The sequence below is a fragment of the Prorops nasuta genome, unplaced genomic scaffold (genome assembly GCF_024137725.1).
Source record: "Prorops nasuta isolate Cenicafe-Biocafe unplaced genomic scaffold, Cenicafe_Pnas_1.2 PNAS00035, whole genome shotgun sequence".
Lineage (NCBI taxonomy): Eukaryota > Metazoa > Arthropoda > Insecta > Hymenoptera > Bethylidae > Prorops > Prorops nasuta.
In genome coordinates this window covers 1,943,335-1,959,732 of record NW_027116832.1, presented here as the reverse complement: position 1 = coordinate 1,959,732, position 16,398 = coordinate 1,943,335, and the positions used below count along the sequence as shown (strand labels likewise).

Genomic DNA, 16,398 nt, shown 5'->3' with positions numbered 1-16,398 from the left:
ATTATTGATTCGTCTTGCCGTCGATTACCGCTAGATGGCAGTACCGGTATCATTTCTCGACAGAGGGTCCACGTGTGGTCTCTGTCTCACCTCGTCCTGAAAACATTGGCCTTTACTGGCTCAAGCTCATCAATTTGTTTTTTTTTTCTGGATGGGTAGGAAAGGAATGAAAAGGAAGGAAAATAGGATGGAAATTGATGGGAAATTCACCGAGGTGTACGGTAGCGTGCGGGATCGTACGATTTCTCGTACCGGTAACAATTCGGTAACTTGCAGGAGGAGTATTTCTAGGGCTCGACTACCTGCGAAACCCTATCCATACAAACCTCCTTACGAGCCGCCTTCGTCTTTAGCGGCTTCGAAGGTTTTTCCTTCGGTGGGGTCACCATCTGGGGAGCTCCCTTCGGAGTAGCCTCGGAAGGCCGTGGTTGGGCGTGTACTTTCCCACGCTCGGATCTGCGTTTTGCCGCTATCACCTTACGTGGTACGTTCGTACCCGCTTTCGCCACGTATGGACCGATTGTCTCCCAATGCGGCCCACAGGTATAGCAGGTGCGCAACGTTTTCCCGGTGCGCCCACACCCCTTACAGAAAGCATCTGTAATTGGCGTAGGACACTCGGAAAACCGATGGCCCTTATCCTTGCAATTGCAGCATACACGTATGCCGAAATTGCCGGTAGCGCGCGTGGCCACTGGCTCGGAAGGCTTCGCCTTCTTCACCGGTGGTGCCGGAGTCACCTTAGGCGGCAACGGTTGCTTTGCTCCTTTTGGAGGCTTAGCGGTCGCCATCGCTGCGTACGACGGCCGCTTCGTCTCCGGAACAGCTACCGCTGTCTCCCGTTGGGCCTCCCTGGCCCGCTTACGCTCCACTCGGGAGAGCTTGCGGACAGGGGTGCTCAACCCAGGTGCCTCGGCCACTTCGACCGCTGCCACGACTTCGTGGTAGAGGCCTAGGTCCGCTCGGAAGAGAGCAGCCAGCAACTCCACTAGACTACGTCTAGGAAGACCCTGATTGCTCCCCTCCATAGGCGTCGGGGTTACCGAACGCATCCTGCAGTGTCGCTGCATTAATTCGGTGAGTACATGCGTACCCAGCTCCTCATGCCCAGACTCCGCAGGGTGGTTCGCCAACCCCTCGGTAACAGGTGGGCTACCGCCCACCTCGGTAACAGCAACGCAGGTTGCCGCCGGAACGTCAACCTGCGCCACGGGAACAGGTGCGGGATCGGATGCGGGACCCTCAATAGGGCCCGCAGGAGATGGGGATGCCAGGAGGGCATCCTCATCGAAGGAGTCCTGTGCCATAGGCACAGGAGGAGCGAGAGCGTCGCGAGCGGCGACAGTCGTAGACGAGGGCGAGGCGTTCGGGGATGCCATTGTATAAGGCGGAGAGAGAGAGAGCGAGAAAGGCTGAGTGAGAGAGACGGAGAGAACAATAGTTCTGCCGGGATGCATGGTAGGATGAGGTGTGAGGCGACTTGCCGGCTCGCGGAACGTTAGCGAGGCGTTATCATCTGTTGCCAAATTTCCGATTCTGCGCTTAATTCGGTAATTATGTTTGGCAACATCTCGATAGCTGGCTAATTGAACTGCTCTGACAGTTAGCCGGTCGGGCTCCGCCAGGCAGCATGGCTCAGCTCAGCCGGTCGACTTGTTTACAAACGAGCGCTCAGCTGTCATTTGCCAAATCAAGAAGCCTTTTCGGTAGCGTTAGATTTTAACACGGGCGAATATAATATTAAATTATATTTGCGCCCGTGGTTCTCATCCAATTTTTCGTTAGCTTAGCATTGGTTGCTCGAATTCTACGTGAACACGTCAATTCGATCAGGTTATCAATTCTTAACAGAATTTGATCCCTTTTTCAACCAGATGATCTTTTCATGCTTTTTCAGCGTTTCCGAGCCTCCAGAAAATAGTGGGCCACCTATTCCCTGAAAAACTCCAACACTTCCGGTAACTTCTCGGACTTTTGGATTATTCGTTCGCCGAATAATTAATCTATAATCAGAAACCACGTTGGGCGCCATTTGTAAGGTTATTCCCGTCAGTGCGAGGGGCCGCTCACACTACGGGTTTTTCCATTACCTTCGCCCGTCCTTATTCATCGGTATCAGGGCGCCAGTTGGTCAGTTGGGTGGCCAACAACCCTACGTTATCAGTTGGGTCCTTCGACCCCATTCGTTATGCATCTCATACGGCCCTGCGGCCATGCATTCGGACGGTAGCGGTAGCCAGGGTCGCTCAGTATGCTAGGTCGTGGAGAGAGGGGAGGGTTCCTTACGGAAGTCCGAGCCTCGCAGACCTACCTGCTGAGGGGCATGCATTCATCCCTCACCACCCACACCCAGGTGGTGGTGAGGAGTGCGGGAACATGCGGTATCATTTGCCAAGCATAGAGCCTGCCAGGAGCGGACCACCACGGTAGCAATGTTCGCGGCCCGTCCAGCCATAGCGCAAGCCTATGGGATTACGGAGGGCACCGGGACACATTCCAACGGGCTAACTACGCCCCTGCACAACCCACTATGCATTGGCCGGTATCCAGTCGTGACGTACGTTCACGCTGGCCTATCGCACACGCCTCACGTACGCGAACCGACCCATGGCTGGCTGAGTGTCGCGTCACGCGCTCACCAGCACGCACGGACACATCAGCACAGTCCCATGGTCGCGTTCCGACTGCCTGCTATGGCAGTCTGCGCACGACATTCGCGCAGCCTGCTTGACGCGCGTAACCAGCGTTCAAGTCAGACTCGATGTTCTATTTCCCCTCCTCGTGGGGACTTATAGACACTGTCATTCCTTTAGGACTCCCCGAGGCCGCTTCTCCTTATCTCAGGTTGCCTGGGTTGTTTGACATGGCCCTGCCTTACTTCTCAGGACAACCTGGACATCGTTTACTGGAGCGCCGGTCTTTTCATCCGGGCGTCTGCCTGTCAACGGGTTCTATCCTTGACGTTAGCTATAATCCACTCGTGAGCCTATCTCACGAGTCGGTAACGTAGGGATTAATAATATCCACTGTTCGGTAGCTTTCATACTTTATATTCGGTATCTTGCATACGTAACAGGGAATTTCGTTACACTTTTTAGGCCTTTATTACACGGATGGCTCCAAAAAAGGTAAATACCCAACAAGCCAATGCCACTCTGCAACAATAGATGAAAACAACAGAACAGTATATAGACTAAAACTGTATGGACTGAATGATATCTACTCAGCGGAGCTTTCAGCTATATGGTTCACACTCAAGAAGATCAAAAATAAAATTATTGACATGAACAAACTTAATGACCAGAACATTAAAAACTTCATAATAGTTACAGACTCCTTATCTGCAATCAACAAAATAGAATCCACATACTATAAAAACATACATAACTTCTTCCTAATCAACATAAACTTACTCTTGGCTGAATTTGAAACTCTAAATATCATAATAACAATAATTTGGACCCCCAGTCACATAGGAATAAAAGGAAATGAACTGGCAGACCAAGTCGCCAAGAACAATAACATCATTCCACACCACACCTCAACATACAAACCATAGATCCAAGAAACATCCATGAACTAGAAAAGTCCAAAATAATAATGAATTTAACACCAAGATTTTAATCCCAAAAAATAATACAGAAATAGGCTTCTTTAAGGTCTTTAAGGTCTATAAAAAATTCCAGAGAGAAAACTTAATGGTTCAATAGTGACATCATAACCAGGAAACAGATCTCAACCATCAACAGAATCACGAATAACCAATACACTAGCAACTACTATCTCCACAAAATAGTAGAGACACTGCAATGAGAGACTGGACACGAGCGAAACCATTTCTGATTGGTCCGTCGTGATCCGCCATTTTTGTTCAAAGTTCTCCTATTTTCAAAATTCTAGTACATAATAGTACCAGATCATTTTTCTTATATTAATTATCAGGGAGATAATTCACTCTACCATCATTACTTAGTTTATAAGAAATATCAATTATACTTTTAATTTAATAGAATAAACTTTATATTTTTACATTCTTAATAATTATATTAAGTTGTGCATTTAGGAGCTATAAATATTTTTTATTTATAATATGTGTTTTCTCTTTAATGTATATAAAATATAAATTATAAAATGAAATTCATATAAATATATTAACACAAATTTGATATAAAAAATATATTTTCATTTCAAAAATACTCATACACATAACATACAAATAAATGTTTACATTATCGCAAAAACATTAAATTTTAACAGAATTAAAAAAACAATTATAAAAATGTTTTTATTTAAAATGACTATGCATTGCTATTGATTTACTATTATATATATTTATTTGATCAAACGATTTGGTTTTATCATTCATAATTTTGAGCCTAAATGTACTAAATCTTTTGAAAATGTTTAATTTCATTTCATGACATTTTAAAATATGTTTAACTATAATTAATTTTTCAAATTTTTGTATTAAAAAATATTGTAAATTTTGATTTTTAAATTTATGAAAATGTTCGGAAAAATGTTTAAAAATTTGTTCCATATGAATAAAAACTTCAAAAGTTTCTATGTTTACAAAGAACAATGTGTTATCACCAAATTGTTTAAAAATCACAAACTCTGAACAAGATAATGCTTTAGCTTCTTTTAATCCAACAGACTTTAAACATGCTTCACAAATTTTAGATGTTTTTGCAATAGAATTTAATATATATCCTGCTACATTATATAAAGCATTTTGTTCAACAATATTTAATGTTCTCACTACGTCTCTATTAAAAGGGGGAAACATATCATCCATTAAAAGTAGAGGATCGACATTTTCATTGGAAGAATCATTGTTTTCATTTTCTTTATTGTTGCTCTTTTTATTCATAACATTTTCTAAAAATCCTGCTAAATATTCTCTGTCATCGAAATCGTAATTACTATTAGAAATAGGTTTCATGTACATTGCAATAGCTATTAGTTTTAAATCCGCAGTGAACTGTAAACAATTTTGAATCACATTGTTTGCTCGAATTACTGAGAAAAGGTTTTCTACGCAATTTTGTGTAAAATGTGCAGTTAACACAAAAGAAAATTGTCTCTCTTCTATCAGATATTTAGTTAAATTTGTAATTGACTGAGTCGTGATAATTATCCCTCTTTGTACAGGTTTAAAATATCCTTTCACTCCAATTTTTATATTTGTAAATAAGTTTATAATTTCTTTAAGAAAATCCATTGATTCATGGAATTTATCATTCTTCTTAATACCTAAAGCCAATTTGCAGCTTCTAGACGTCATTAAAGAAAACCATTTGCACATCATTTTAACAAACCAAGCAGTAGTTAAATATTCTTCTTTTCCCAATTGTGCGAAACAGTGCCCCAAGTTGGCTCCGAACCTGTGGTCAGAAAGGAAGGTCTTATTCTAGAATAAAATATTCAAGGCCGAGGTAATAGGTAAAAGTGTTTTTTATTCAAATAAATAAAAATATACAAACGTTTACAAAGTATGTTTATGTACAAGAAAAACCGCGATATTTACAATGGCGAAGGCCTAGGGAATTTGCTGCCGTTAAATTCTAGGGAATTTCTTTTCGCAGAAGATTCCCTAGAACCCCAAGACTCAAAATTCCCTAGGAGGTACGCGGATTTAAGCCTCCTCGGGACTGGACAATTTCCCTGGGTTGTTCCCCAGCAAAATCTCCAGCCGAGGAGAAAGGCAAAGGTGGAGAAGAGGTGTTAGGGAAGGGGAAGTCCCCTTACCCTGCAGCCTACCGCTCCACAAGCTATAGTGGCTCCGAGCCACCCCAACCCCTAGGGTGAATTCTACCCCTCCCGTTACCCGACTCTATCGAGAGCCCTGGATGTGAGGGTCGGAACACTGGGTCCGAGGTAGTCCTCGGAGGCAGTGTGGAGGTGAAGGAGAGGGTTTAATTCCTCCCGGGAAGTCCCCGGAGAAATCTCCCTTTAGGAGGGAGGAAATGCCGCAGAGGGGAAGTCCCCTCTTGGTAGGCAGTGGGTAGTGGGTGATACTTACCAAAGTATGCTCCCAATGAGTTCGCCAGTGGAGGCGCTCTTAGATGGCCGTGGAGGCGCTGCCGATGAGGCGTCAAAAAAGTGCCGATGAAGGCTTCGGAAACTGCTGCTGTTGCTGCTGCTACGCAGGCTGTCGAGCGAGTTTGGGGTCCGATGAGTCCTTATCAAGGACCCATCTATATAGTTCCGCGGCACGAAACTTGCCAGCGAGAGAGCTGCTCGTGGCGCTGGCCACCTAGTGGCCAGGCGCGCAAGCTGTGCCGCGGCCGCGACGCGCCAGGGCCAGTGGACGCGCAAGCGCGCCGCGGTGAGAGATAGAGTGAGATAGAGGTAGCGGCGATACGCTGTTGGTATTGCCGTCCCGTGTGAACGCAATAGAGATAGGGAGATATCGCAGAAAATGTGGAATCTACTTCTCAGCATTTTTGCTCCTCCCGATCTCGAACAAACTCCCCCCGTTGACGCGATGGCGTCAAGAAGGAAGAATAAAATTAACTGAGTTTAACGATTTTATTTACAAAAATAAAATAAAAATAAAAATATACAAAACAGATAGGGACGAGACTACTATTTTTTGGGCTTCATTTGAAGCTTTGCGGAGTGAAGCTCCAAAGCGGGGGACCACCGTAGGGTGATCTTGCCCTGTGGGGCCCAGGCCTTCCAGCGGCGTAACTTAAGGGCCGTATAAAGGGGCATCTCTATGGTTTGCCCGAATGCGCGTACTGTGATTTTTTGCGCATTGCGCTCAAGCTCCCTGGCACTGGGATCATCCAGGGTTTTCCCAGCCCAGTTCACTGAGGCAATGCGCTTCTGTGAGGCCATAACGGGCCTCTGCCGTCTGACCCGCGGTTTGGATGGTGGTGGTGGTGGCGCTGGGGCCGCTTCCTCCTTCTTCTCCACCAAAATATTGTTATGGGGGACAAGCCCCTTAAGGAAATCTAGCTCCACTTGAGGAGCGTGAAGCTCTAGAACGTCTTCCTCTTCCTCCCACTCATAGCCTACGCCCAAGAGGTGGGCCCACGGATTGTCCGCCATGATCAGATTGCTGCACCAAAACGGTAGATGATGAGTACGAAGACTCAGTAAGTACTTTTGGAATTTTTGGAATAAAAGACATGGCGGAAATCATAGGTGTTCCGAAGGTTTGGAACAGGAAACAGGACGACCTGAAGAGTCCCAGGACGCCCGAGAGGGGAGGTGGTAACCTGAAGAGTCCCAGGAAACCGGGAAAGAGAATAGACAACCTGAAGAGTCCCAGGAAACCCAGAAGGAGAAAGTTAAGTGACCTGAAGGGTCCCAGGAAGCTTGAAAAGGAAAGATGACAACCTGAAGAGTCCCAGGATGCCGGAAAGCAGGGTAAAGATAGACCCTGATACCACCCAAAGCGAGGGTTAAGAAGGGAGTTTACAGAGTTGCGAGAGACTCCGTTGAATCTCTTTTCTCGCGGTTTTAACTATCGCTACGCGAGCTACACCGTCTACTCCAGGAACTAGTTTGAGAATCCGCCCCAAGGTCCACATGCGCGGGGGATTGTTAGGTACTTTGACAAGAACTAGATCTCCTTCACCAAATTCCGAGTTAGAATTTTGCCATTTCGGCCTATGCTGCAGAGTATGTAAGTATTCGGAAGACCACTTCTTCCAAAATGTCTCGGTGATTCGATTCACGGTTTGCCAACGGTTTAATGATGATTCGCGTAAATCCAAGGTGGAAACTTCAGGGGGGGAATTTAACGCCCGTCCTGACAAGAAATGCCCCGGAGTGAGTACGTCCAAAGACTCTGGATCATCATGTAGCCGCGATATAGGTCGTGAATTTAGGCAGGCCTCAAGCTTAGTCAGTAGTGTGGTCATTTCCTCGAAATTATGCACGAAAACTCCGAGGGAGCGCTTCAGGTGGTGTTTCATACTTTTTACAGCACTTTCCCAAAGACCGCCCCAGTGGGGAGTAGCGACCGGAATGAATTTCCACTCGATTTCACGGATGGACTCGGTGGGTTGAGCGCGGGCGGCTTCTAAGGCACATCGGTAGGCGCGTTTTAGTTCCGCGTCCGATCCTTGAAAATTAAGGCCGTTGTCTGAGTACATAACGGCGGGTTTTCCACGACGAGAAATGAATCGAGACAGCGCGGCGAGGAAGGCCTCGGTATCCAATCGAGAAACGAGTTCCAAGTGAACAGCACGGGTAGATAGACATACGAACACTGCCACGTAACATTTCATGGATTTTGCGTTACGACCGTGATGCAATTTAACCAAGATAGGCCCAGCATAGTCTACTCCGGTGTGTTCAAAAGTGAAGCTTCGCGAATCCCTAGCGGGAGGGAGTGATCCCATAAGCTGGCTACCGAGTTTAGCGCGTTCGCGAACACACGTGACGCATTTGTGAACGCATGATTTTACTAGATTTCGCGCATTCACGACCCAAAACTTTTGTCGCAACGTGGACAAAGTTAGTTGGAGCCCCCCGTGAAGTGTATCTAGGTGCGTTTGCCTAATGAGTATGGCCGTTAAGTGGCAATCCGGAAGAATAATGGGGTGTTTCATGTGTTCAGAAATTTCGGCATTCCGAAGCAGCCCCCCTATTCTTAAAATTCCTTGTGAATCAATGACCGGATGTAAGGAAAGAAGCTTTGACCGCGACGGTAAACGTAACCCATGATTCAAGGCTGAGATTTCGCTCGCGAAGTGTGTTCGTTGAACAACCTTTATCAAGGCTTCAATCGAACTGCGAATTTCCGATGCAGACAGGAGGAAGTCCTCCCATTGGCCGGTTTTCCTGGTCCGCTGGACAAATCGAAGAACATAATCCATAACTCGGACCAGTTTAGACCAAGACGAAAACTGATCAAAAAACCAACACTCAGTTGTGTCGAATTGAGCGGTTAACGCTACCTTCCGACTTTCTTCCGCGGTTTCAAAGACCTGAACGGGATTTGCGGTGTGCTCACGGAGAAAAGCAGGCCCATGCCACCAAAGTGAGTCCTCTGATAACTGTTGAGCACTGGTTCCTCTTGAGCACAAGTATGCAGGATTCAACTTAGTGGGTACATGATGCCAGCTGGCTTCCGATAAATGCGTTTGGATATATGAAACGCGATTAGTCACAAACGTCTTCCAATGCACAGGTTGCTTTGCTATCCAGGCTAAAGCGACTTGCGAATCCGAATAGCAACGAATCGCATCACAACTCCCGACCAAGCTTCCCTTGACGTGAACCAATAACTTGACTAGAAGGGCAGCTGCGACCAACTCCAGACGAGGGATTGAAGTGGTCTTGATCGGAGCGACCTTTGTTTTGGACATTACTAAATGTACCGAGAGTTTACCGTCCTCATCAGTGAGGCGTTCATAAACGACTGCGCCGTACGCAAGTTCTGAGGCGTCACAAAATCCAATTAATTCGCGTTTTCCAGTAGTAAGTGATTGTCCGGTCCACCGTGGAATCCGTAAAGTCTGTAAGTCTCGGAGATGCTCATAGCACTTGAGCCATTTTGACTGAATAGGCTCAGGAATTTCTTCATCCCAAGAGAGTTTAAGCAACCAGGTGGATTGCATTAACTGCTTTAGAGTGATGACTATTGGAGAAATCCATCCCAATGGATCGAAGATCTTAGCATTCTCTGATAAGAGGATGCGTTTGATTAGTACACCAATGTGTGAAGGAGAAACACGGAAGCGGAAGCTATCATCCCCGTGATCCCAATATATGCCCAAGACTTTACTTGATCCAGCAGAATCCTCAAAGAAAGAATGCAGCTCGGTAGGTTCAAGCGGGGAGGACCCCGGTTGATTGAATGCCCATTTGCTTAAGGAGAAGCCCCCTTTTGCCAGTAGAGCGATGAGTTGTTCCCTGACCGAACTAAGTTGCTGTAAGTCATGGGCCCCAAAAAGTATATCGTCTACATAAGTAGAATTTAACAACACATCCTGCGCGAGAGGGAAGTTAGCTCCGTCCGTGTAAGCTAATTCGCGCAAAACTCGCGAGGATAGGAAAGGTGCCGGTCCAGTACCGTAGGTCACCGTGTTGAGTTCGAAGGCCTGAAGCTCACCGGAATCAGACTTCCATAAAATGTTCTGATACTTGCGGTCCTCAAAACGCACAAGAATCTGTCTGAACATTTTAACAATGTCAGTGACGCCTACATATCGAAAGGAACGCCAATTCATTAGGATCCGCGTGATGTCCTGTTGGAGCTTGGGTCCAATGAATAACGTATCGTTAAGCGAGACGCCAGTAGAAGTTTTAGAAGATGCGTTGAATACAACGCGAATCTTGGTCTTCTGATTCTCGGTCTTGAATACTGCATGATGAGGCAGGAAGACGCGAAAATCAGAGTTCCTAGGGACAGGAGACATATGTCCCAACATAAGATACTCCTGTAAGAATTGAGAATAACTTTCAGCCTGTTCTGGAGAAGTATCCAATCGCCGAAGTATTCTTGATAAGGTTTTCTCTGCTACCCGAGAAGAAGAACCTAGACTATGCCTTTCGATGTCGGATCGAAAAGGTAAGGCAACGACAAAACGACCCGAAGGGGTGCGTGATACCGTATCCACAAAATGTTGTTCACAGAGGGAGTCCTCTGTGGACATGGGTTTGACCTCAGGAACTTCTTCCAGTTCCCAGAAGTCGCGAAGAGTGTTTTCGAAGTCAAAGCAATGATGAACCGTGTAACTATGAGAGCGACCAGCCTTGGATAAGACTCCGGCTACGATCCACCCGAAAATCGTCTGCTGAGCAAGTACTGAATGATCAGGACAACGAAAATACGGACCTTCTACCACCTCAGCAAGATAATCTGCACCAAGGAGCACATCAATTGGAACCTTGGTAGAAGCGAAAGTATCTGCGAGCTCAATTCCGTTTAGTGCTGGAATAGATGACGGAGAATAAGACGGAGGTAGATATGGAGTAATCTTTGATAAGATTATTGCGGTTACATCCAATGAAGCACCGTGTCGTTTGAGAGAATGAAGGGTAATCTGTGCCTCCGCTCGAACGGTTTGAGCCGAATTCACTCCATGGATGGTAGCGTTGATACGTTGTCGCGGTACTCGTAACTGCTGAGCTAACTTTTCTGAGATAAAGGAAGTTTCTGAGCCCGGGTCAACTAAACCGCGGACTATAACACGAGAACCGTCATGAGCATCAATCCTGGCAGAGAACGTGGCCAATAGGACTGATCGTGTATCGGTAACGCTAAGATGCGTTGTAGAATGCGAGCTAGAGGGTTCAGGCTCGGAAGCGGAGTTTGTCGCAGGGGTAGTCCCCCGTGACTTGCTCCCCCCGGTGCCAGATTTGTCAAAATGCAACAACGTATGATGCATTTTACTACATTTCCTGCATCGTGACGAAGAAGAACAATTGGAGCAACTATGCCCTGGCCTCAGGCAGTTGATGCAGAGGTTCTGTGAAAATGCAAACTTTGATCGAGCCTGAGGGGTCAATGCAAGGTAGTCCTTGCACTGATACAAGAGATGGTTACTACCACAGTGAGCACAACCGGTACTATTCACACTCGCAGCGTGTGACTTCAAGGATTTCCCCGATTCCTTTTTGAAAGTCTTAGGTTTGTTGCCTAATGATTGCAAAGAGTTAATGTGACGCGTTAGAAACTCCGAAAATTGAAGAAAGGTGGGATAATCCTTGCTGCTTCCCAGATACATCTCCCAGGCCAAGCGGAGGGTGTCATCCAGTTTGTTCTTCAGTGAATGAACAATGATGGGATCCCTATGATCGACGCCGTAACCCATAGTTTTGAGGGCGTTGAGAGCAACCGTGACAGAGTCCCTAACTTCCTTGAGAACTTTAAAATTGTCACCCCGAAGCGTGGGTACTTGCGAGATCTGGTCTAAGAACGTATCCGTGATCATTCGTCTGTCAGTATACCTAGCTACTAGAGTGTCCCATGCTATCTCATAGTTCTCGGAGGTGATCGCTAAAGATTTAATGACCGTAGCCGCTTCACCTTGCAAGCAAGATTTTAGATAGTGGAACTTGTCTCGCCCGGAGACATATGCCTTTTCATGAACAATGGAACTGAATGTTTCATAAAAGTTGTTCCATTCTAAATAATCCCCGGAAAACTTCGGCAAATCGATAATTGGAAGCCTAATGTGGTTTATTTCGCCTGAAGGCGCCGTGGGACCTGATGCTGGCATCACCTGATTGGAGCGAAGTTCATCTAAATGTCCTAGGATGAATTCTTCCGCGTTACTATGGGCATCAAGGGCCGCTTCATACCAGCTTTCGGTTACGTAATCCATTTTAGCTAATTCAGCCGGTTTAGTATGAGTAGTGATCTTAACGTGAGTTTTATGCAACACCTTAAGCCACTTCTCGGCGGCCGCAAGCCTATCCTCCAAGAAAGGGAGGGTGAAGTTGCGTACTCCACGTTTCTTAATGTTAACGACCAACCGAACGAATTCATCCCGAATCATGGGCACGTAATTGATCGCTTCTAGTAATTCCCCTGAGCTAGGCGTAGTCATCTTGAATCTCTATTCCAGAACAAACCACAATCTTAACCCAGTCAGAATCTCCAACTTAAAAACACTGATGCACTTCGAACGTTTTTTGCCGGAAATCCGGCTCGAAGGACCAAAAATTTGTGCGAAACAGTGCCCCAAGTTGGCTCCGAACCTGTGGTCAGAAAGGAAGGTCTTATTCTAGAATAAAATATTCAAGGCCGAGGTAATAGGTAAAAGTGTTTTTTATTCAAATAAATAAAAATATACAAACGTTTACAAAGTATGTTTATGTACAAGAAAAACCGCGATATTTACAATGGCGAAGGCCTAGGGAATTTGCTGCCGTTAAATTCTAGGGAATTTCCTTTCGCAGAAGATTCCCTAGAACCCCAAGACTCAAAATTCCCCAGGAGGTACGCGGATTTAAGCCTCCTCGGGACTGGACAATTTCCCTGGGTTGTTCCCCAGCAAAATCTCCAGCCGAGGAGAAAGGCAAAGGTGGAGAAGAGGTGTTAGGGAAGGGGAAGTCCCCTTACCCTACAGCCTACCGCTCCACAAGCTATAATGGCTCCGAGCCACCCCAACCCCTAGGGTGAATTCTACCCCTCCCGTTACCCGACTCTATCGAGAGCCCTGGATGTGAGGGTCGGAACACTGGGTCCGAGGTAGTCCTCGGAGGCAGTGTGGAGGGGAAGGAGAGGGTTTAATTCCTCCCGGGAAGTCCCCGGAGAAATCTCCCTTTAGGAGGGAGGAAATGCCGCAGAGGGGAAGTCCCCTCTTGGTAGGCAGTGGGTAGTGGGTGATACTTACCAAAGTATGCTCCCAATGAGTTCGCCAGTGGAGGCGCTCTTAGATGGCCGTGGAGGCGCTGCCGATGAGGCGTCAAAAAAGTGCCGATGAAGGCTTCGGAAACTGCTGCTGTTGCTGCTGCTACGCAGGCTGTCGAGCGAGTTTGGGGTCCGATGAGTCCTTATCAAGGACCTATCTATATAGTTCCGCGGCACGAAACTTGCCAGCGAGAGAGCTGCTCGTGGCGCTGGCCACCTAGTGGCCATGCGCGCAAGCTGTGCCGCGGCCGCGACGCGCCAGGGCCAGTGGACGCGCAAGCGCGCCGCGGTGAGATATAGAGTGAGATAGAGGTAGCGGCGATACGCTGTTGGTATAGCCGTCCCCTGTGAACGGAATAGAGATAGGGAGATATCGCAGAAAATGTGGAATCTACTTCTCAGCATTTTTGCTCCTCCCGATCTCGAACACCAATTCTTTTGCTAATAATCTAAAAGAGCTACTCACGTCATTTGAAAAAACATTTTTTGCTTTATTAACTCTCATTTTATTATATGTATTTGTGCAATTTATATCTTCTAATTTTAACTTAGGTGTTAACTTAATTTGATAGTCTTCTTGAATACAAATTAATTCCTTAAAATGCTTAATATCGACCTTATCACTAGGTAAATTATACATATCAACAAAATTCTGAGGTATCATAAAAACTTCATTACTTAACAATGTTTGTTTCAAATTTTTCAATAGATGAGGTATATCAGCTAAAATAAATAATAATCTATTGGGATTACATGGATGTTGCACGTGAGAGACAACTTCTGAATATCTCCCTCCACTTATTTGTAACATTTTCCATAGACCTACATTTCCACCTCCCATATCAGACGTAATAAAGTTTACACGAAACCCAATGGATTCTATTTTATGTATCATCTGAAACAAAACATCTTTAAGTGTTGTGCTACTAAAACTGTTCCCAGTATATTCGTGCCTTAAAATGTGCTTCCATCTACTAGCTATTCCTACCAACATAAATACAAACCCAAGGGTCGCAATTCCTGTCTCATTTGGAAAAGTTATATTACCTGCTAACGATTTAGTTGATGCATTGTATAGATTCTTTTTCGGTGTTATACCCATTTCATCCATTACAAGTCCGCATTCTAAATCTGTTTCTTTTAAATGACTTTTTTTTATATTTTAAAAAACTGTACATACTGTTGGAATCACCAGGTATAAAATCTATATTTTGTAAAACGCGTCTTATTGTACGCAAATCTGGGAGGGGTATATTTTCCTGTACTTGTTTATAACCATTAGTTCCACAAGTTAATTTTAATTTCAAAGCACGCTGGATAGTATCAGTAGACCATTGTCGAGGATTTTTTTTTGTTAATAGTGTTTTTACTTGATTCTCAGTAAATGCTTCACATAAAGCTTTTTTATATTTATCATTATTAAGTTTATCCTGTAGCATTCGTGTTTTATATTGCGAACTTTTCAATTTTTTTCTTAAATGTATTAAGTCTTTATTCTGCTTTGCTATGAATTCCTTTAGTTTAAAATATTCTCTTTGCAAGGTTCTATAATTGATGTTTTGTTCGGCCAGTTCAGAATCTTCTGTTTGCAAGGATTTATGATTGACATTTTACTCGGTCAATTCAGGATCTTCTGTTTGCAAGGATTCATGATTGACATTTTGCTCGGTCAATTCAGGATCTTCTGTTTGCAAGGATTCATAATTGACATTTTGCTTATCATTGAAGGAAACAGATACTTCTTCTGTGCTTTTTAATTGCGTAGAACTTATTTTATCCTAAAAAACATTTTAACATCATAATAAGTTTGGTTATAATGATCAGTATTTTACTTAAAAATATCCCTTTTCCGTATATTATATCTACCCTTTTCAGGTTATTATTACAAACTACTCACTCACCAAGCTATAGGTATGAATACTTTCATGTGTACACTGTTCAAAACTGAATCATGTACAGGTATAGTTTCTGCTTCCCTATACTATCTTGTAGCAAAAATGCTTCTCGCAAAATTGATTCATGTCCATCTCAACTCTTCTATACTATCTTATAGCAAAAATTTAAAGACAACAGCAGACGAAACGCGACATCGACAAATATGAAGATGACGTTTTGGACGTAGTAAAACTATTATCCAGAAAGCATATTATTTATGTTGGAAATGTAGGGATGTCGAAAAATGGAATGGAAAATAATGCAAATATGGTGCATATATATAATATTATTTATCAAGTATAAAAGGGAAGAGATCGGATGCAATTTTCAGCCTATAAAGAGGAAAAAGCATCAGATAAGTATCGGGAGCAGCAAGTCAGAAGAAAGATTAATTTAACAAAGCAAAATATTCTTTAATCTTTCTTTTGATTTACTGCTCCCGATACTTATCTGATGCTTTTTCCTCTTTTTATAGGCTGAAAATTGCATCCGATCTCTTCCCTTTTATACTTGATAAATAATATTATATATATGCACCATATTTGCATTATTTTCCATTCCATTTTTCGACATCCCTACATTTCCAACATAAATAATATGCTTTCTGGATAATACTTTTACCACGTCCAAAACGTCATCTTCATATTTGTCGATGTCGCGTTTCGTCTGCTGTTGTCTTTAAATTTTTGCTATAAGATATTATAGAGGAGTTGAAATGGACATGAATCAATTTTGCGAGAAGCATTTTTGCTACAAGATAGTATAGGGAAGCAAAAACTATACCTGTACATGATTCAGTTTTGAACAGTGTAGAAGTCCTATTGTTCTCATTAGTAGTACTTTCTGTGCTTCCTACTTCAAAACGAATATTGCTTTTCTGCTTTATAAATGACTTGTCTTGAATAAAAAATGCAAATTTTGTTGGTACTGCTTTCAATTTAAGTTTTGGTTTGTTGTCCATTCTTTGCTCCCACATGTCTGAAGTAAAATGCACCTATGAATAGCATAAAAAAAATTAAAGTAATATTTTTATTAAAATTAATCAAAAATATAATATCTTTAATTATAAAATAGGCCGATCAAACAAAGTTTAAGAAAATAGTTGTTATATAAATATACATATTTGTATTTTACTTAAT

The 16,398-nt window shown here is 44.0% G+C and overlaps 2 protein-coding genes across 2 annotated transcripts; one reads left to right on the top strand and one right to left on the bottom strand.

The window, feature by feature from the left end:
- The first annotated feature begins 1,630 nt into the window (after positions 1-1,630).
- Positions 1,631-3,559, top strand: LOC136783783 (uncharacterized). Its single transcript, XM_066744054.1, has 2 exons — positions 1,631-1,706; positions 3,099-3,559. Exons 1-2 carry the CDS (start codon positions 1,631-1,633, stop codon positions 3,557-3,559), a joined length of 537 nt encoding a protein of 178 aa, XP_066600151.1.
- A 3,856-nt stretch (positions 3,560-7,415) lies between these two features.
- Positions 7,416-12,293, bottom strand: LOC136783782 (uncharacterized). The gene is made up of 7 exons (XM_066744053.1): positions 12,158-12,293; positions 11,692-11,878; positions 10,598-11,511; positions 10,240-10,483; positions 8,261-8,337; positions 7,934-8,101; positions 7,416-7,804 (listed from the first exon to the last, which is right to left on the bottom strand). The coding sequence occupies exons 1-7, from the start codon at positions 12,291-12,293 to the stop codon at positions 7,416-7,418; spliced, it is 2,115 nt and encodes a 704-aa protein (XP_066600150.1).
- Positions 12,294-16,398: the final 4,105 nt, after the last annotated feature.